Source organism: Tursiops truncatus, chromosome 4 (assembly GCF_011762595.2).
Source record: "Tursiops truncatus isolate mTurTru1 chromosome 4, mTurTru1.mat.Y, whole genome shotgun sequence".
Lineage (NCBI taxonomy): Eukaryota > Metazoa > Chordata > Mammalia > Artiodactyla > Delphinidae > Tursiops > Tursiops truncatus.
Window position 1 is genome coordinate 63300098 of NC_047037.1, and position 22691 is coordinate 63322788.

Below are 22691 nucleotides of genomic sequence, written 5' to 3' on the forward strand. Positions count from 1 at the left end.
AGGTAACAAGTGTGTGTCTAGCCCTCCTCATATAGAATCTCCTATGAGGCAGGCTCTGTGATTAGCCCATTTTACAGATCTGCCTTTTGAGGTTTATGGTGGTTACCTGACTTTCCATGTTCATTCAGTTGGTAATTAAAAGAGTTACAATTAGGCTATTGCTGTAATATTTGCTCTGATGAAAAAGATTCTAAACTAGAAGTTTTCTATAACTGGTTCTGTCACTAATTCATTTATGGTTTTTGTTAGGCACTTCTTTCCTATACCTCAGTTTTCTCACCTCAGAAATCTGCTGGTTAGAGTCACTAAATTATCATTAAGGGTACAGTACTTTTCTGTGAGTCTGTATGCTACCACCAAGTGATCTACAGTGACCCCCAAGAACATGGTGATCGATGAAGAAAAAAATATTTTCCACTCAACTTTTTAATAAAAATTTAAATTTTATCACATTAGCTAATTACAGCAATCCTTATTAGCAACACAAATCATTATATTTAAGTTTAGTGTGAAATTAAAGTTTTAAATAAACAGATAATATTAAATGACTTGCTTAGGTTTAGTTCACGGTTATCAGCCGTGACTATCATACTGCACATTTCAGTTCAGGGAGGGACATTTCTTTCAAACCACTCGGAATATCTCCACTTTCAGTAAAGAATCTTCATACATCTGAGCAGTTTCCTATCAAAAAATCTCACAGATAGCTATCCTTATTTACCAGTGCAGCAATTCCAAAACTGGATTTTGCAGGTTAATAATAAGTATCACAAAAATCTCTCTTACAGTCAAGTTAGTATAGGAAATTGTGATATAAATAGATTTCTGCACCTCAAAGCTTCAGAGAGCCTTTAACATGCTCATGTGTGTTCAGACTCTATAAGACTGTGCATCTATGGACGCAGCAGTTCCTAAACTTCTTTGAGCACAGAACACTGAGGTCGGGGGGTGGGAAGGGTGGAGAGAGGGGTGAGTAATGAGCATATCTCACGGAACAGGGTTCTATAGAATACCTTCTATGGTAGCCTAGTCTAGAAGCTTCCCTTCTCTTGTGACAAGCTATTTCTGATGTGTGTATGTGTTTTCAAATAGAAAGTTTTAAAAGATGTTTGTGCTTTGTACAGTTCCAGTCAGTAGTAACTTCCAAGTGGAACCCCAAGCAGAAGCTAAAAGAGAAAAGCCAGGGTCCGAACCAGTGTATTCCTGTATTTCAGCCCACCCTCCAATCATTATCTATCTCTTAACAATAGTATTAGGTTTTAGCCTCTGAACAAGTTTGCTCCCACACAGATCCATAGAAAAAAGTGCAGAATTGGAGTGTGATGCAAGAACTATTGACACGCCATTCACTTTTCTTTTTAAATTAATTAATTAATTTATTTTTGGCTGCACTGGGTCTTTGTTGCTGCTCACTGGCTTTCTCTAGTTGCCTAGAGTGGAGGCTACTCTTCGTTGCAGTGCGTGGGCTTCTCATCGAGGTGGCTTCTCTTGTTGTGGCACATGGGCTCAGTAGCTGTGGCTCGCGGGTTCTAGAGCGCAGGCTCAGTAGTTGTGGCGCATGGGCTTAGTTGCTCCGCGGCATGTGGGATCTTCCCGGCCCAGGGATAGAACCCATGTCCCCTACATTGGTAGGTGGACTCTAACCACTGCTCCACCAGGGAAGTCCCTCACTTCTTTAAAATGTAAATGAAGTCCTTGTTTTAAAAAAACTAAATGAGGCTAAATAGAACACCTTTTTTTAAAAGTTTAAAAATTTTATTTTTTATTGAAATATAGTTGATTTAAAACTATATTAGTTGTGTTGGTTTCTGGATGTACAGTCAAGTGATTCAGTTATACATATGTATGCATATTCTTTTTCATATTCTTTTCCATTATGGTTTATTACAGGATACTGAATATAGTTCCCTGTGCTGTACAGTAGGACCTTGTTGTTTATCTATTTTATATATAGTAGTTTGTATCTGCTAATCCAAAACTCCTAATTTATCCCTCCCTCACCCCTTTCTCCTTTGTTAACCATAAGCTTGTTTTCTATGTCTGTGAGTCTGTTTCTGTTTTATAAATAAGTTCATTTGTGTCATATTTTAGATTTCACATATAAGCAATATCACATATTTGTCTTTGTCCTACTTCACTTAGTATGATAATCTTTAGGTCCATCCATGTTGCCACAAATGGCATTATTTCATTCTTTTTTATGGCTGAGTAACATTCCATGATATATATATATATATATATATATATATATATATATATATATATATATATATAATCTCACATCTTCTTTATCCATTCATCTGTCAATGGACACTTAGATTGCTTCCATGACTTGGCTATTGTAAATAGTGCTGTTAAGAACATTGGGGTGCATGTATCTTTTTGAATTAAGAGTTTCCTCTGGATATATGCCCAGGAGTGAAATTGCTGGATCATATGACAACTCTGTTTTTAGTATTTTAAGGAAGCTACATACTGTTCTCCATAGTGGCTGCCCCAATTTACATTCCCACCAACAGTGCAACACACCCTCTCCAGCATTTATTATTTGTAGACTTTTTAATGATGGCCATTCTGACTGGTGTGACGTATACCTCATTGTAGTTTTGATTTGCATTTCTCTAATAATTAGCAATGTTGAGCATTTTTTCATGTGCCTATTGGCCATCTGTATGTATGCTAAACAAAACTGTTTCTAGCCAGATCCCAAAGTGCTTTAGGAATCTCATGGGGGCCTTTATGTAGATGATATGGGGTTAAAGCCCTTTTTCAGATATAACAAGAATGGTGATCCTGGGAGGTGGAGCATGAAGTCACTGAGCCCCGTTAACACCCTGATTCTGGGCTCCAAGATGGAGATAAAGATCAGTGTGGCCAGGACATCAGCTAGAGGCAAGGTGCTAGGGGCATATTCTGACTCAGCTGGAGCGCTGGACACAAACCAGAACTCAATCATGACCTCTTGGGACCCTTGACCCAAGGGTTTATTTTGATTTCTTGGGAAATGGTTAGGAAACTGACATCTGTTTACATGTATACATGAATGTGAGATTACTCAGGGGTCTAAGGTTACAGATAGTGGCAAATCCCATCCAAAGTACTGACTCAGGGAAATCCACATTTAGAATTCAAAGAGATAAAATAGGACATTGTGCTTCAAAACCTGATCACTGGTTTAGCTTGTAATCACAAAGCTGCTCAAGTTGGCCTCAGAGTCCTATATACAGCCCGGTGCCTGCAGCTCTGCATACTGACCCCTCCTGGGCCTTGCCCCCAACAGGATGAGTCTGTTCCTACCTCTGGCGCTCTGCACCCTGGCCGCCTGCTGTGGGGCTCGATCTCCACCCCATCCAGTCCTCGGCCCCCCGCCTCTCTTCCCCCTTGGCTGCAACAGCTCAGATGTGCTGGATATCGCGAACTTCATCGTGCAGGACATCAACAGGGACCAAAAGGACGGCTACGTGCTGAGCCTCAACCGAGTGAGCGATGCCCGTGAACACCCACAAGAGGTAAGTGGCAGTACCCTCTGGGGCAGGTGTTTGCACAATTTGAGGAGGCTGGCCAGGGCACGGGAACCCAGAGACACCTGTTGGCAGGTGTTTTCCAAATCAGAAACCCTGTTGAGTACATGTTGCTCTCCTCTGCCAGGGTGCTACAGGTTCTTACTGTTATTAGAAACAAGTGCTAACGGTATCTGCTCAGAAACGTGTGTCCCACCGTTTATAAGAAATCTTCACAAACGTCATAGCCTTTGGCTTTGCCATAAAACAGGGACCTTTTTTGCTGGTCTTTAGGGGTTTCTGCTTCATGTGGGTTGTGCATTTCTCCTCCCATTCCCACAGGCTGGTCTGGGGTCTCTGTTCTATTTCACGCTGGACGTGTTAGAGACTGGCTGCCCTGTGCTCAGTAGGAAGTCGTGGAAGAATTGTGGGGTGAGGCACTTACATGAATCGGTGAGTACTTGTGTCCAGGAGCTCGAGGGGGAAAACTAGGTGTTCTCTGTCTACAGCATGAAGATGGTTCAATGTGTACCATCTTTAAATGTCCCTCTTTAAAATCTCTTTGGCGGGGTGCCTATGTGGTTATTCCAATTCTACAGACAAAATAGAGTTTAATCAGAGGCGTGTCTGAGGCTCCCACTGGGGTCATAACACCAGAATTGAAAAGTTGCCCCCAAATTATTTCCTACCTCCAAGACCTTTCTGTAGGCTCTGAGCTAGTGTTTAAATTGAGAAAAAAAGATCTGAAGCGTAGTGCTCTAGAAGCGTGTCTAAGGAAAACTGTAGAAGTAATGGAGGGGGAACTTTTTAATTTGTTTTATTTTGCTTTAGTTTGTTTCACTGAACACTGATATGAGATTTGAGGCTGGACACAGGGAGGGCTATGGTATGGGAGCTCTCAGAGGTTCCATGGAAGGATTTCCTGGAATCATAGAACCTAAAGGGAGTCAGAATTGATCCTATTAAAGATGACCATAGAAGAGGCTTGAAAATAACATAGTGAGTTTTCATTTGGTTCTCAATTATCCTGAGATTATTTTCATTAATTTATATGAAATTTTATGAGTACAGGAGTGTGATATAAGTGTTTAGAAGTGAACTATTTGACCAAGATATCTTTTTCTAATCATTTAACCAAATTCGTCAAACTGCACCTACCTGGTTTTGAAAAGCAAATAGTCTATTTACCGTATTGTGAATTACATTTGTTAAGGTGACACTAGCTGCTATAACACATACACTAAAAAGCGTATACTGATTGCAAAATGATAGAAGTTGATCCCCATTCACATGAAGTTCAAAATAGAAATTCTTGATCAGGAAGGGGCCTTCCTCCAGGAGTGATTTGGAGACCCAGGTACCTTCCATGTGGCCCTAGACTCTGCTGCCTTCAGCGCGTGGCTTCTGTGGTCACCATGCTCATCTGCATCAAGCTATGGAAAGGGAAAGAGCACGGAGGACAGATAGCACGTGGGAGAGCTTTATGGGCTAGACCTGGAAGTGGTTACACATCACTTCTGCTCACCATGCTGTGGTTAGAACTCAGTTACACACAGTCTCACCTAAGCAGGAAGGAGGCTGGGAAGAAGTCAAGCTGTGTCTCAGGAGAAGGTTAAACTGTTTAATGATCAGCTGGCCGTTTCCCCACCCCAAACTACTAAAATTGACCTTAAGTTTCTTGTTCTTTAAAAATGAAATGTCCAGGGCTTCCCTGGTAGCGCAGTGGTTGAGAGTCCGCCTGCCGATGCAGGGGACACGGGTTCGTGCCCCGGTCCGGGAAGATCCCACATGCCGCGGAGCGGCTGGGGCCGTGGGCCGTGGCCGCTGAGCCTGCGCGTCCGGAGCCTGCGCGTCTGGAGCCTGTGCTCCGCAACGGGAGAGGCCACAGCAGTGAGAGGCCCGCGTACCGCAAAAAAATAAAAAAAAAAAAAAAAAAAAAGAAATGTCCAATTTCATTCTGGGGGTATTTAAAAGTCTTAGTTCATTGCACTGCGTCATAAAATGTATTTGTTGGTTCCAGGTTTATGGTCAATGCAAAGCAATATTTTACATTAATAAGGCAAGAAGAATTTTCTTTTTACCTGCTTATAATTGTACTCTTCGCCCAGGTAAGAGATCACTTTGATTTTGTGCATTTTAATAATAGATGGAAAAAGAGTATTTAACTATACTATGCTATAGTGTATAGGGTTTCTCCCATCCTTACTTCCTATTCATTCCAAAGCCAAGTTCTTCATATATCCAACACTTGCACTGCTCCTCTTCCCACAATTAATCTACATTGTGTCCTACATCAAATCCTAAATTTTCAGTCGGACATAAATGGCATAACCTCTTTGACTGGTCCCCAGGCTTCCTTTCTAGCTATTTCTGCCTTATTACCTTGACTATACCAACTCTGCCCTCCATTCAACTGGATCGCTCACTATTTTCTGAATACACATCACACCTTCCAATCTCTGCATCTTGTTTGTTCTTCTCCCTCTGCTGAGGATGCCCTCCACTGATAACCTCTGCCCTTGGAACTCATAAGCATTCTTTAAAGATCATTGTCAATGCTGCTTCCTCCCCCACCGTTCTCTATTCAAGAAACTCCCCCTCCCCTCAAAAAACAAACAAAAAGTGGTGCTTTCCTATTCTACAGCCCTACACAACTTTAACCTAACCATTCATGGAGTACAGACCATGCACTGCCTTGATTTGGGGTCTTCTGTCTTATATTATGTAGAACGTTTTATCCCTTCTTCCTGTCTGCTACAACTCTCCCCCAGTTCCTATCAAGTGTAAGGAGTCTGTAATATCATTGAATAAATTAATAAATACATACATTCATTCTGGGTCTCTCTTTGAACAGCAAGCATCCATGGCATGGGAAAATAGGATATGGCTACTCATCAAACTATTATGTGTGTGTGTGTGACTCCCCTGGGAGATCTTGTTCAAGTGCAGATTCTGATTCCATAGGTATGGGGCAGGGCCTGAGGTTCTGCATTTCTAACAAGCTCTCGGTGATAATAATGCCGTTGGTTCCTTTGAGAGGGCAACAGACCTAAACCTTCCTGGTTGTGAAGATGAGACTCGCCTAAATTAGAGGACAACAGCCAATAAAATGGATCAGGTCTTAAATGGAAGTCCTAGGTACCTGAAGTATGGGAGGTCAGGAAATGACATGTGGGGATGGTGCCGGGAGTGACAGCTGTGGGTGTAACTTCCCCACAAAATGCCCGAATACATCCAAATAAACACACAGTTGATCAAAACAATGTGCTTGCTTTGTCAAAACAACTGCTAGACAAGTTTCCTAGCCTGACTTTTATACAAGTTTTGCCACCCCCCAGCTCCTCCAATCAGACATTCTAGCTGTACCATTAGTGTGATTATCCTATCCAGTCATACAGTGATTTGATCAACTTTTATTTTCCAGCTTACTTGCATTTTCTAACCAAAGAGGGTGTGCTTCCACCTTCTGTATGTCATTCACTCACTCATTCATTCAGCAGGTATTTACTAAGCACCAACCATGCATTAGACATTATGTTAGGTGTTGGCGACTAAAAGGGAAATAAAACATGACGGTAATGAAATCCCAACTCAGTCTGCTTTACAGAGGCAATAATGGTGGAAGATATTGAGCTAATTAGGAAAATGTTTTTATACCAATATACAGTTGACCCTTGAACAACATGGGTTTGAACTAACTATCATGGTCCACTCATGGATTTTTTTTCACTAAATACATACTGTAATATTACACTGTATGCAGTTGGTTGAATCCATGGTTGCAGAACTGTGGATACGGAGGGCTGAATGTAAAGTTAAACTGGGATTTTTGGCTGTCTGGAGGGTCAGCACCCCTAACCGCCGTGCTGTTCAAGGGTCAACTGTACTATATTATGTGTTTTTTAACTAAATTCCTAGGGTAAAAAAATTTGCGTAAGGTGAAAATATATTGCTTTGTTTCCTTTTAAATTATGAAAGTAATACACGCTCATTGCAGAAAACTCTGCAGTAAGCTAACTTTCTTTCTAAATAATGCTTTTCCACTCCATCCTTGACAAAGCTGAGCATTATCTTTTTTTCTTTCAATCTCTGCTTCTGTTGTGATCATATGATTTATAGGATTATGTATCATTAAGGAGTTTTATTTTTAAACTTGCTCCCTTTGGCATCAACAGTTTCTCAAAGCAAGATTACCACGACATGCCCTGACTGCCCCAGCTCCAGCCCCCATGATTTGTCAAACCCCAAGTTCCTGGAAACTGCTACTGAGTCTCTTGCAAGATACAACGATAAGAGCCCCTCGAAGCAGTATTCTCTCGTCAAAATCACCAAGACTTCTAAGCAGGTGAGGCTGAAAGGCCAGTTACAACAATATGTCTCATAACTGTTGCTATCGCTATCGAGGCCCTCTTTTTGATTAGAACCCTAAGAGCCTTTGCTTCATTCCCTACCTTTGGTAACCCTGATGCACATTCAATCATGTTTTAGTTTCTGAGTCATTCCATGGGATTTCTGTTAGAGTTGTGTGGTATGATTTTACTTCATTGCCCTGAAGGCAAGAAGGGAAATGGACTCATAGTCTCCTTGGTTTATTCTACTTAGGTTCACTATTTACTACCACATTCCCATATCTGGTTGACCTTGGACCACTTAGCAAGTCAAGTTCTACTCTGTGTTTTAAGTACAGGAGTGGATGTTGAGTTTTATGGGTTAGGGGAAATGTTCATTTGTACCTGAATTATGTTGATATCTATCATATAGAGAAAAGCTAATTTAAAAACAAATTTACATGAGGAAAAATAAGCTCCCCCAGGGGAAGGTTTTTAGAGCCCAGTTAAATCCTTAAGAAGGGAAGAAAGGTATGGTGAATATGTTTTCTAAACAACAAAATCATAATACATGGTTTGATCATGGTGGGGATTACAGGGACAAAAAGAGACCTGTGTTGACAATGACTCTGGGAATGTATGGTTTCTGTAAATATAATGTTGCCAAACCTGACTCATTTCTCCACTTGAGAAGGTTTGATTTTTATTTCTCACCTCTTGTCTCCTACCAGTGGGTGTTTGGCCCTGCCTACTTTGTAGAATATTTAATCCAAGAGTCATGTCCCAAGTCCCAGGCTAGCAGCTGTGCACTTCAGCCCCCTAACTCTGTGGTGAGTATTGTTGAATGTCTTCATAATTTAAGCTTTGTGCTCACAGATCATCTATATATGTTTATTGAGCATAAATTATACATGAAGTGTTGTAATGCATGAGACACTTTTCTTCCCCTTAAGGAGCAACTGACTATTTAGAGATGGCCCAGATGCAATAATATTTGATTGTAAATGCAGTTTTCATCAGCAATGTGATGGCTTTGCAAAAAATGATCATAGGAGGCTATAAAAATATAGACAACTCTCCTCAGTGGTTGGTGGTAGTCCTGCTTTTATCCAAACAGACCCAGTTACATTTGGAATACAGCATGGTGTTCCATTCCTTGGACCACTCTTTAAGAAGGACAAAGTGAAACAGGGCTTCTTTCAAAGAATGCAGCCAAGATGGGGAGGGTGCCCTGAAACTATCTCAAGCACACCTAGTAGGAACGTCAATTGGCAAAATGTATTGTAGCACAATTAGGAAAAATGCAAGCCTTTTTCCCCCCTTATTCACTTAGTTATAATAAAATTTTATTAAGATATAATTCACACACCATAAAATTCACCCTTTTCAGGTGTACAAGTCAGTGTTTTTTAGTCTATTCATAGAGTTGTGCTGTCATCACCACTATCTAATCTTAGAATATTTTCATCAGCCCAAAAAGAAACTCCATATCCATTAGCAGTCATTCCCCTTGCCCTCTCGCCTATGCCGCGGGAAGCCACTAGTCTACTTACTGACTCTATGACTACATTTTTTGAACATTTTATATAATGGAATCACACTGTATGTGGCCTTTTGTGTCTGGCTTCTTTCACTTAGCAAAATGTTTTCAAGGGTTATCCTTGTTCAGCATTGATATATCAGTGCTTCATTTCTTTTAATGGCCAAATAATATTTCATTGCATGGATATACCATGTATTGTTTATCCATTCCACAGTTGATTGATATTTGAGTTGTTTCCCCATTTGAGATGTTATGAATGGTACTACTATGAACATTTGTGTATAAGTTTTTTTTCTTTTGGCTTGCGGGATTTTAGTTCCCCAACCAAGGGTTGAACCTAGGCCCATGGCAGTGAAAGCACCGAGTCCTAACCACTGGACGGCCAGGGAATTCCCTGTGTATAAGTTTTTATGTATACATATGTTTTCATTTCTTTTGAGTACACACCTTGGAGTGGGACTGCTGGGTCATATGAGAATTCTGTGTTTAACCTTTTAACTAACTGCAAACTGTTTTCCAAAGTGATGGCAGCAGTTTCATAATCCCATCAGCAACATGTGAGGGTTTCAATTTCTTCATGTTTTTGCCAATGCTTGTTATTATTATCTGTCCTTTTTATTATAGTTATCTTACTGAGTATGAAGTAGTCTCTCATTTTGGTTATATTTGAATTTTCCTAATGGCTAATGATTGAGTATCTTTTAATGTGCTTTTGGCCATTTGTATGTATTCTTTGGAGGAAAGTCTATTCAAATCCTTTGTCATTTAAAACTTAGATTATTTATCTTTTTATTGTTGAATTGTAAGAATTCTTTACATATTCTGGATATAATCCCCTTATCAGATACATGATTTTCAAATATTTTCTCCCATTCTCTGATTTGTCTCTTCATTTTCTTGATGATGTTCTTCGAAGTACAAAAATTTTTTAATTTTAATGATATCTTCTTTATATTTTTTCTTTTGTTGAATGTGCTTTTTGTGTCATATCTAAGAATCCATTACCTAACCCAAGATCATTAAGATTTACTCCTCTGTATTCCTCTAAGAGTTTTATAGTTTTAGCTGTAGGTCTCTGACCCTTTCTTTCTTTTTTTTTTTTTTGGCCACACTGCATGGCATGTGGGATCTTAGTTGCATGCGGGATCTTAGTTCCCCGACCAGGGATCAAACCCCTGTCCCTGCATTGGAAGCACAGAGTCTCATCCACTGGACAGCCAGGGAAGTCCCCTCTGACCCATTTTTGAGTTAATTTTTGTATATGATATGAGGTAGGAGGTTCAACTTCATTCTTCTGCTTGTGGATCTCCAGTTGTCCCAGCACCATTGGTTGAAAAGGCTATGATTTCCCCCATTTAATTGTATTGACATATTTTTGAAGATCAACTGACTATAAATGTAAGAGGTTTTTTTTTTTTTGAATTTTTTTTTTTTGCGGTACGCGGGCCTCTCACTGTTGTGGCTTCTCCTGTTGCGGAGCACAGGCTCCGGACGCGCAGGCTCAGCGGCCATGGCTCACGGGCCCAGCCGCTCCGCGGCATGTGGGATCTTCCCGGACCGGGGCACGAACCCGTGTCCCCTGCATCGGCAGGCGGACTCTCAACCACTGCGCCACCAGGGAAGCCCTTTTTTCTGAATTTTATTTTATTTATTTTTTTATACAGCAGGTTCTTATTAGTCATCAATTTTATACACATCAGTGTATACATGTTGATCCCAATCTCCCAATTCATCACACCACTACCACACCCCCTGCCACGTTCCCCCCTTGGTGTCCATACGTTTGTTCTCTACATCTGTGTCTCAATTTCTGCCCTGCAAACCAGTTCATCTGTACCATTTTTCTAACTCCATATATATGCATTAATATACGATATTTGTTTTTCTCTTTCTGTTTTTCTCTTACTTCACTCTGTATGACAGTCTCTAGATCCATCCACGTCTCAACAAAAAACCCAATTTCGTTCCGTTTTATGGCTGAGTAATATTCCATTGTATATATGTATCACATCTTCTTTATCCATTTGTCTGTCGATGGGCATTTAGGTTGCTTCCATGACCTGGCTATTGTAAGTAGTGCTGCAATGAACATTGGGATGCATGTGTGTTTTTGAATTATGGTTTTCTCTGGGTATATGCCCAGTAGTGGGATTGCTGGGTCATATGGTAATTCTATTTTTAGTTTTTTAAGGAACCTCCATACTGTTCTCCATAGTGGCTGTATCAGTTTACATTCCCACCAACAGTGTAAGAGGATTCCCTTTTCTCCACACCCTCTCCAACATTTGTTGTTTGTACATTTTCTGATGATGCCCATGCTAACTGGTGTGAGGTGATACCTCACTGTAGTTTTGATTTGCATCTCTCTAATAATTAGTGATGTTGAGCAGCTTTTCATTTGCTTCTTGGCCATCTGTATGTCTTCTTTGGAGAGATGTCTATTTAGGCCCTCTGCCCATTTTTGGATTGGGTTGTTTGTTTTTTTAATATTGAGCTGCATGAGCTGTTTATATATTTTGGAGATTAATCCTTTGTCTGTTGATTCATTTGCAAATATTTTCTCCCATTCTGAGGGTTATCTTTTCATCTTTTTTATGGTTTCCTTTGCTGTGCAAAAGCTTTTAAGTTTCATTAGGTCCCATTTGTTTATTTTTGTTTTTATTTCCATTACTCTAGGATGTGGATCAAAAAAGACCTTGCTGTGATTTACGTCAAAGAGTGTTCTTCCTATGTTTTCCTCTAAGAGTTTTATAGTGTCTGGTCTTACATTTAGGTCTCTAATCCATTTTGAGTTTATTTTTGTGTATGGTGTTAGGGAGTGTTCTTATTTCATTCTTTTACATATAGCTATCCAGTTTTCCCAGCACCACTTATTGAAAAGACTGTCTTTTCTCCATTGTATATCCTTGTCTCCTTTGTCATAGATTAGCTGACCATAGGTGTATGGGTTTATCTCTGGGCTTTCTATCTTGTTCCATTGGTCTATATTTCTGTTTTTGTGCCAGTACCATATTGTCTTGATTACTGTAGCTTTGTAGTGTAGTCTGAAGTCAGGGGGTCTGATTCCTCCAGCTCCACTTTTTTCGCTCAAGACTGCTTTGGCTATTTGGGGTCTTTTTTGTCTCCATACAAATTTTAAGATTTTTTTGTTCTAATTCTTTAAAATATGCCATTGGTAATTTGATAGGGCTTGCATTGAATCTGTAGATTGCTTTGGGTAGTATAGTCAATTTCACAATATTGATTCTTCCAATCCAAGAACATGGTATATCTCTCCACCTGTTGGTATGATCTTTAATTTCTTTCATCAGTAGACATAGTTTTCTGCCTAGGTAGGAAACTTTTGCCTTTTGTCTCCGTAGGTAGGTTTATTCATAGGTATTTTATGCTTTTTGTTGCAATGGTAAATGGGAGTATTTCCTTAATTTCTCTTTCAGATTTTTCATCATTAGTGTATAGGAGTGCAAGAGATTTCTGTGCATTAATTTTGTTTCCTGCAACTTTACCAAATTCATTGATTAGCTCTAGTAGTTTTCTGGTGGCATCCTTAGGATTCTCTATGTACAGTATCATGTCATCTGCAAACAGTGACAGTTTTACTCCTTCTTTTCAATTTGTATTCCTTTTATTTCTTTTTCTTCTCGATTGCCATGGCTAGGACTTCCAAAACTATGTTGAATAATAGTGGTGAGAGTGGACATCCTTGTCTTGTTCCTGATTTTAGAGGAAATGCTTTCAGTTTTTCAGCATTGAGAATGATGTTTGCTGTGGGTTTGTCATATATGGACTTTATTATGTTGAGGTAGGTTCCCTCTATGCCCACTTTCTGGAGAGTTTTTATCATAAATCGGTGTTGAATTTTGTCAGAAGCTTTTTCTGCCTCTATTGAGATAATCATATGGTTTTTATTCTTCAGTTTGTTAATATGGTGCATCACATCGATTGATTTGCATATATTGAAGGATCCTTGCATCCCTGGGATGAATCCCACTTGATCCTGATGTATGATCCTTTTAATGTGTTGTTGGATTCTGTTTGCTAGTATTTTGTTGAGGATTTTTGCATCTATATTCATCAGTGATATTGGTCTGTAATTTTCTTTTTTTGTAGTATCTTTGTCTGGTTTTGGTGTCAGGGTGATGGTGGCCTCATAGAATGAGTTTGGGAGTGTTCCTTCCTCTGCAGTTTTTTGGAAGAGTTTGAGTAGGATGGGTATTAGCTCTTCTCTAAATGTTTGATAGAATTCACCTGTGAAGCCATCTGGTCCTGGACTTTTGTTTGTTGGAAGATTTTTAATCACAGTTTCAATTTCAGGGCTTATGATTGGTCTGTTCATATTTTCTATTTCTTCTTGGTTCAGTCTTGGAAGGTTATACCTTTCTAAGAATTTCTTCCAGGTTGTCCATTTTATTGGCATAGAGTTGCTTGTAGTAGTCTCTTAGGATGCTTTGTATTTCTGCGGTGTCTGTTGTAACTTCTCTTTTTTCATTTTTAATTTTATTGATTTGAGTCCTCTCCCTCTTTTTCTTGATGAGTCTGGCTAATAGTTTATCAATTTTATCTTCTCAAAGAACCAACTTTTAATGTTATTGATCTTTGCAATTGTTTTCTTTGTTTTTATTTCATTTATTTCTGCTCTTATCTTTATGATTTCTTTCCTTCTGCTAACTTTGGGTTTTGTTTGTTCTTTCTCTAGTTCCTTTAGGTGTAAGGTTAGATTGTTTATTTGAGATTTTTCTTGTTTCTTGAGGTAGGCTTGTATAGCTATAAACTTCCCTCTTGGAACTGCTTTTGCTGCATCCCAGAGGATCATCGTGTTTTCATTGTCATTTGTCTCTAGGTATTTTTTGATTTCCTCTTTGAGTTCTTCAGTGATCTTTTCGTTATTTAGTAACATATTGTTTAGCCTCCATGTGTTTGTGCTTTTTACGGTTTTTTCCCTGTAATTGATTTCTAATCTTATAGCATTGTGGTCAGAAAAGATGCTTGATATGATTTCAATTGTCTTAAATTTACTGAGGCTTGATTTGTGACCCAAGATGTGATGTATCCTGGAGAATATTCCATGCACACTTGAGAAGAAAGTGTAATCTGCGGTTTTTGGATGGAATGTCCTATAAATATCAATTAAATATATCTGGTCTATTGTGTCATTTAAAGCTTGTGTTTCCTTATTAATTCTCTGTTTGGATGATCTGTCCATTGGTGTAACTGAGGCATTAAAGTTCCCCAATATTATTGTGTTACTGTTGATTTCCTCTTTTACAGCTGTTAACAGTTGCCTTATGGATTGATGTGCTCCTATGTTGGGTGCATATATATTAATAATTGTTGTATCTTCCTCTTGGATTGATCCCTTGATCAGTATGTAGTGTCCTTCTTGTCTCTTGTAACGTTCTTTATCTTAAAGTCTATTTTATCTGATATGAGTATTGCTACTCCAGCTTTCTTTTGATTTCCATTTGCATGGAATATCTTTTTCCATCCCCTCACTTTCAGTCTGTATGTGTCCCTAGGTCTGAAGTGGGTCTCTTGTAGACAGCATATGTATAGGTCTTGTTTTTGTATCCATTCAGCAAGCCTGTGTCTTTTGGTTGGAGCATTTAATCTATTCACGTTTAAGGTAATTATCGATATGTATGTTCCTATGACCATTTTCTTAATTGTTTTGGGTTTGATTTTGTAGGTCCTTTTCTTCTCTCATGTTTCCCACTTAGAGAAGTTCCTTTAGCATTTGTTGTAGAGCTGGTTTGGTGGTGTTGAATTCTCTTAGCTTTTACTTGTCTGTAAAGCTTTTCATTTCTCCATCGAATCTGAATGAGATCCTTGCTGGGTAGAGTAATGTTGGTTGTAGCTTCTTCCGTTTTATCACTTTAAGTATATCATTCTACTCCCTTCTGGCTTGTAGAGTTTCTGCTGAGAAATCAGCTGTTATCCTTATGGGAGTTCCCTTGTATGTTATTTGTCATTTTTCCCTTGCTGCTTTCAAGAATTTTTCTTTGTCTTTAATTTTTGCCAATTTGATTATTATGTGTCTTGGTGTGTTTCTCCTTGGGTTTATCCTGTATGGGACTCTCTGCACTTCCTGGACTTGGGTGGCTATTTCCTTTCCCATGTTAGGGAAGTTTTCGACTACAACCTCTTCAAATATTTTCTCTGGTCCTTTCTCTCTCTCTTCTCCTTCTGGGACCCCTATAATGCAAATGTTGTTGCATTTAATGCTGTCCCAGAGGCCTCTTAGGCTGTCTTCATTTCTTTGCCTTTCTTTTTTCTTTATTCTATTCTGCAGCAGTGAATTCCATCATTCTGTCTTCCAGGTCACTTATCCGTTCTTCTGCCTCAGTTATTCTGCTATTGATTCCTTCTAGTGTAGTTTTCATTTCAGTTATTTTATTGTTCATCTCTATTTCTTTGTTCTTTAATTCTTCTAGGTCTTTGTTAAGCATTTCTTGCATATTCTCAATCTTTGCCTCCATTCTTTTTCTGAGGTCCTGGATCATCTTCACTATCATTATTCTGAATTCTTTTTCTGGAAGGTTGCCTATCTCCACTTCACTTAGTTGTTATTCTGGGGTTTTATCTTGTTCCTTCATCTGGTACATAGCCTTTTCATCTTATCTATCTTTCTGTGAATGTGGTTTTTGTTCCACAGGCTGCAAGATTGTAATTCTTCTTGCTTCTGCTATCTGCTCTCTCTGTAAGGGTTTATTTTTGTACCTTCAATTTTACTTCATTGATCTGCATATCTATTCTTATACCAGTACCACACTATCTCCAATATTATAGTTTTGTAGTAAATTTTGAATTGAGAAGTCTGAGCCCTCCTATTTTGTTTTTCCTATTTAAGATTATTTTGGGTATTTTGGATTCTTTGCATTTTCATAATAAATCAACTTTAGAATCAGCTTGTCAGTTTCTATTTTTAAAAAGCAGGAAATTTGATAGGGATTTCATTGACTCTGTAGACCAATGTATATAGTAAGTACTGTCATCTTAAAATTAGTAATTCTTCCAGCCCATGAATATGGGATGTCTTTCCATTTGTTTAGGACTTATTTAATTTCTTTCAACAATGTTTTGTAGTCGTCAGTGTCCAAAACTTTCACTTTTTTGTATAGCTAAGTATTTTTTCCTCTTTGATGCTAATATAATGTATTTGTCTTCTCAATTTTATTTTTGGATTGTTCATTGCAAATATGTAGAAGTATAATTGATCTTTCATATTTTGATCTTGTATCCTGTAACCTTGTTGAACTCATTTTTATAGTTCTAATAGTTTTCTGGTAGAGTCCTTAGGATTTTCTGTATACAAGATCATGTCTTCTACAAATAGTTTTAGTTCTTCCTTTCCAATCTAAATGACTTTTAATTCTTACCTCATTTTCTTGACTAGAACTTCCAGTACAATGCTGAATAGAGATGGGAGAGCAGACATCCTTATCTTATTCCTGATTTTAGGAGGAAAGCATTCAGTATTTCATCGTTTAATGTGATGGTAACTGTAGGCTTTTTATAGCTGCTTTTTTGTCAAGTTGAGAAAGTTCCCATCTAGTCCTACTAGTTTGTTGAATGCTTTTAACAAAAAACAGTGTTAGAGTTTGTCTCATGCCTTTTCTGTGTTAATGAGATAATCGTTTGGTTTTCTTTTTCTCCTTTAATCTATTAGTAGTTTACATAACAATGATTCTTTTATATTAAAACAGACTTGTGCTTTGCGGATGAATCACAGTTGATCATGGTGTATAACCCCTTTTATATGTTTCTGAATTCAGAGTTTTTAAAAAGTTTATTTATTTATTTTTGGTTGTGTTGGGTCTTTGTTGCTGCGTGTGGGCTTTCTCTAGCTGCAGCAAGCAGGGAATACTCTTCATTGCAGTGCACGGGCTTCTCATTGTGGTGGCTTCTCTTGTTGTGAAGCATGGGCTCTAGGCACGTAGACTTCAGTAGTTGTGGCTCATGGGCTCTAGAGTGCAGGGTCAGTAGTTGTGGTGCACGGGATTAGTTGCTCCGTAGCATGTGGGATCTTCCCAGACCAGGGCTCGAGCCCATGTCCCCTGCACTGGCAGGCGGATTCTTAACCACTGCGCCACCAGGGAAGTCCTGCATTCAGTTCACCAGTGGTTGTTTTTTTCTTTTAAAGATATTTAATCTCATATTTATAAGAGACATTGGTCTGTAGTTTTTCTGTGTCATATCTGCCTGATTTTCATATGAGTTTAATATTGGCTTCATATAATGAATTGGGAAAATTTCCCTCCTCTTCTGTTTTATTTTGGAAGAATTTGTGAAAGGTTGATGTTCATTCTTCTTTAAATATTTGGTAGAATTCCCCAGTGAAGCCATCTGGGCCTGAGCTTTCCTTTGTGGGAAGATTATTTGATTAATAATTCAATCTCTTTACTTGTTGTAAGTCTATTCAGGTTTTATATTTCTTCTTGAGTAAGTTTTGGTAGTTCATATCTTCCTAGGAATTTGTCCATTTCATCTAAGTTATCCAATTTTCCAGCATACAATTGTTCATAGTATTCCATTTTTATTTCTGAAAGATTAGAAGTGATGTACCCTATTTAATTCCCATTTTAGTAGCTTGAGTCATTTTTTTTCTTAGTCTATCTAAAGCTTTGCCAATTTTATTAAATTTTTCAAAAAAGAATCAACTTTCAGTTTCATTTTTTTCTCTGTTCTTTTTTTATTATCTAGTTCATTTATTTCCTGTCTACTCTTTATTGTAAACTTCTTTTTGTTTGCTTTGGGCTTAGTTTACTTTTCTTTTTCTAGCTTTTTAAGGTAGAAGTTTAGGTTATTGATTTACAATCTTTATTTGCTTTTAACATAAGCATTTACATCTACAGATTTCCTTCTAAGAAACGATTGAGCTGCATCTCGCAAGTTATACATGTTGTTTTTGTTTCCATTTATCTCCAAATATTTTCTAATTTTCCTTGTGATCTCGTCTTTGGCCAATTGGTTATTTAAGAGTGTTATTTAATGTCCACATATTTGTGAAAATTCCAATTTCCTTCTGTTATTCATGTCTAATTTCATCCCATTGTGGTTGGGGAATGTACTCTGTGTGATCTCAATTCTTTTAAATGTATTGAAGCTTGTTTTATGGTTTAACATAAGGTATATCCTAGAGAAAGTTCCATGTACACTTGAGAAGAATGTGTATTCTGCTGTTGTTAGGTAAAGCATTCTGTAATTGTCTATTAGGTTTAATTTGTTTATAGTGTTGTTCAAGACTTCTGTTTCTTTGTTGATGTTCTGCAAACTTGTTTTATCCATTATTGAAAATGAGGTTTCCAACTATTATTGTTGAATTATCTATGTCTTCCTTGAATTCTGTCAGGTTTTGCCTATGTACCTTGGGGCTCTATTATTAGGGGCATTATATTTATAGTTGTTATGTCTTTCTAATAAATTGAGCCTTTTATCATTATAAAATGTTTTTCCTTGTCACTAGTAACAATTTTTGTCTTAAAGTAAATTTTGTCTGATATTTGTATAGCCATTCCCAGCTCTTTTTTATTATTGTTTGCATTGTAAATTTTTTCCATCTTTTAATTTTCAACCCATGTGTGTCTTTGAATCTGAACTATGTCTCTCAAAAGTCTTTCATAACCAGTCAATTGAATATTAAGGAATAATTGGGAAAATGTCTTCATCATCTTCTGTAGAATCTCCCTTTCTCACTTCTCAATGCCATCTTGGGCAGATCACATAGCTTTCTGGTTATATTCAGTAATAAGAACAATTTCACTTTGATTATTAAGATTCACTTTCAGGTATTAAAAATCCCTTTTAGTCAATTCTGAATCAAAACTTCTATCTCACATCCAATTCAAAGCTTTCTCCTCCCTGTAGCTCAAGCCTGACCTAGAGCTTAGAACCTGCTGTGAGGAAGGAGTCAAGGTCTGTCCTTTCACTCTTTCTCCCCCTCCTGCAATCATTTATTTAACTATGGTTCTTCCAAGCTCCAGGAAGAATGAGAGAGGAAATAGAGAAAAGAGTTTAAAGTCTTTTACATAACTGGACCTGCAGTTGTAATTTTCTCTTGGTCTACACTGGCCCTCTGTTTACACTTGAAAAAAATGCATACTCTATGACTCTAAAGTTTCTCTTCTAGGAATTTACCCAAAGGATATATGAAAATAGCTTCAATGTTTAAACATAAAAAATTAGATTCAGGGCTTCCCTGGTGGCGCAGTGGTTGAGAGTCCGCCTGCCGATGCAGGGAACACGGGTTCATGCCCCAGTCCGGGAAGATCCCACATGCCGTGGAGCGGCTAGGCCCATGAGCCATGGCCGCTGAGCCTGCGCGTCCGGAGCCTGTGCTCCGCAATGGGAGAGGCCACAACAGTGAGAGGCCCGTGTACCGCCAAAAAAAAAAAAAAAAAAAAAAATTAGGTTCAATCCAGCTTCTAACAAAAGAGAACTTGTTAAATAACACAGAGGAATATTAGGTAGCCATTATAAAGAAAATCATAGAAAACTATTCAGTGTCATAGATGGATTTTTACTATATATTGTTAAATGACAAAAGAGAGTTATAAAATATTATGAAGAGTATAATTCTATTTTTCTAGAAGAAAAATTATGTATGCATAGGAAGAAATGTTAGAAGAAAAGAAATCAAATCACTGCAGGAAACGGGTACCTTTCATGTAGTTACAGGTCTTTTTATTTTCTATTTGTTTATCCATATTCTAAATAACTGTTTATTACATTTCTAATAAGAAAACAAACTTATTTTATTTTTAAATAAAGAAAAGTTTAAGGAGATGAGAGTAGTCTTGTCTGAGAAGCAAAAACTCAGGTGGAACATACATAAAGAGCTGCTATATGAGAGATGAAAACAAGTTTTCTAGTTGACCCAAGGGTAGAAGTGTGGCCAAGAGATAGACCCAGATTTCTGTGTCTGTTCTATAGACACAGATTTCTGCTCAATACAAAGAATTTTCTAATAGAGTTTGTTCCTCAAGAAATCCTGAGTTTCTCTCATTGGAGGTAATTTAGCCTAGTTTGGGCGATTATTTGGTAGGGATGAGCTAAAGAATTGGCTCAGAGCCTACCTATTGCATGGTAGGAGCATCAAAGTGTTGATTGGCTGTGTGTCTATGTAATCAGAAAGCAAGTTGATTTCCATTTATGATCATTGATAATCGTAATACACATGTGACATTGTATTTTCCTTTTTTTAGCCTGTTGGTATTTGCCACGGTTCTCTTACTGAACGACACTCAGAAAAGTCGGTCTCCGTGACTTGTGACTTCTTTGAATCAGAGGTATTTTTTAGTCTAATCGGTTGTCTTTCTGTGAATAAAAGAGCAGATTATTTTAGTTGCCCCTACCCTACCCTCTCCTTTTATTTTCCTAAAATCCATGATCACCACTTTATTCAGGGTGTCCTAAGGCCACATCCACAGGGTAGCTAAAAGAAAAACCTGTCACCCTTTCTTTTAGTTACAACATGGTCCCTATAGCATAAGTAAGACCCCTGTAGCTTGAGTGGCTCAGGCATCTGAGATATTAAATTCAGTGTCCCAAAGACTCTTACCCTGAACCATAGGTAGAAGTTGTTTCCATGGAAATACTGAATCCTTTTTCAGAAGTATTTATTGAGCACTTACCATAAGGCAGCCTGGTGTAGTTGAAAGGGTGGTTGAGACAGGCCACCTGGGTTCCAGTCCTGTTCTGCCACCTACAAGTTTTGTGAACATGGACAATTTCCTACCTCTCTGAGTCTTGGTTGCCTCATCTATAGAATTGGATTGCAATACCTACCTCCTTCAGATCCCCATGAGAAACAGGTCAGAGGATCTGGTTGAAGGGCACTGCCCTGGGCCTGGCACAGAATAAACAATCACCAGAGGTGGCTTCTTCTGCCACTACTAGGAGTGGGGAGACACCTTACTAGGGACTTTGAACAAGCCATCTTACCTCTCTGGATCATTGTTCAGCTCTGAAATTTGTGAAGCCTACAGTCAAGCTTCTAAAGGTTTGGTTCCCCCTGGCCCTTATCTGTTTTGCTTTTTAACCATTTACTTATTTAAAATTTTTTTTTGGCCATGCAGCTTGTGGGATCTTAGGTCCCCAACGAGGGGTTGAACCACAGCCCATGGCAGTGAAAGCCTGGAGTCTTAACTACTAGATGCCAGGGAATTTCCTTTAAGCCCTTTAATCAGAGGCCCATCTAGCTAGTCTCCCTTTGAAAATTCCATCAGAAAGGCACAGAACAGCATAATCTAGTACCAGGCATGGCAGGAATTTTCTTGGAGGACATTCCCTTATTTGAAAGCATTCTTATTTCAGGCTCCCACCCCTAGAGGTGAAAACCCTACTGTTAACCCGAGACCTGTGAACCTGTTCAAGGCGGAAGAGCCCCAGCAGACAACTCATCAGCCAAAAGCTGTGCCCAAAGGAACTGTCCAGTACCTTCCTGACTTGGATAACAAGGCTGAAGATTCCCAGGGAACAGACCCTGTTGAGGCCTTCCCTGTGCAGCTGGATCTAACCACAGATCCCCAAGGAGAACCACTGGATGTCTCCTTCCTCTTCCTGGACCCTATGGAGGGGAAGCTGGTTGTCCTGCCTTTCCCCTCAAAAGAACAACGCTCTGCTGAGTGCCCAGGACCAGCTCAAATGGACAACCCTCTTATTCTCCCACCTTGAGAACCACGTAGAGGATTCTGGGCGACATACTGCCCTACAGGAGATGAGCGGCGTTGGGAAAAGGGGGACAGAGAAACAGTTCAAACATAGAGAAGGCTAATAAAGTATGTCTTTTTGACTCCTCTTGGTCTCATCATGTTGCCCGGAAATGGAAATAAGACTTAACTGTTCACTTGCACACTGGACTGCATCCCTCCTAAACCACCCAAGGCCCCATGCCATGGATAGATGCCTCTCATATCATCTGCCTCTCTCTTTGTAATGACTTCTTACTTTTAGCTAATTGTTTCTGATATAGGGCCTTACTTAAGAATGTCCTCATCTTTCTGAGGTTAACCTAAAACAAATAGACTGAAGATATTTCTCCAGCAAAGATGGGTTTATTCAGGATCAGCAGAGGGTTGTGATTTGGGGTCTGCAACTGCGGAGAGCCACATGCAATCCCCCAAACAGCAAGCGAAGGAGAAGGCCTTCATGGAGAGGAAAAGGAAGTTGGAAGGGCCATACTAAACAAAAAGTCCATGGCTTTTCATTAGCTGAGTCCTTGCCAGGAAAGAAACGTCTTTCTTCTTCCTATAGGACTGTACTATTGTCACAGGTGAGAGCTCTCCCCTCTGGTCTCCCAACTCTATGAACTGAGGTTTCTGT

General features: G+C 38.8%; 1 protein-coding gene across 1 annotated transcript; it reads left to right on the forward strand.

Annotated features, from left to right (window-relative positions):
- The first annotated feature begins 3161 nt into the window (after positions 1-3161).
- On the forward strand, positions 3162-22156 carry FETUB (fetuin B). The gene is made up of 7 exons (XM_019946057.2): positions 3162-3509; positions 3843-3953; positions 5521-5608; positions 7676-7845; positions 8560-8658; positions 20573-20656; positions 21684-22156. The coding sequence occupies exons 1-7, from the start codon at positions 3282-3284 to the stop codon at positions 22041-22043; spliced, it is 1140 nt and encodes a 379-aa protein (XP_019801616.1). The 5' UTR covers positions 3162-3281; the 3' UTR covers positions 22044-22156.
- The last annotated feature ends 535 nt before the right edge of the window (positions 22157-22691 follow it).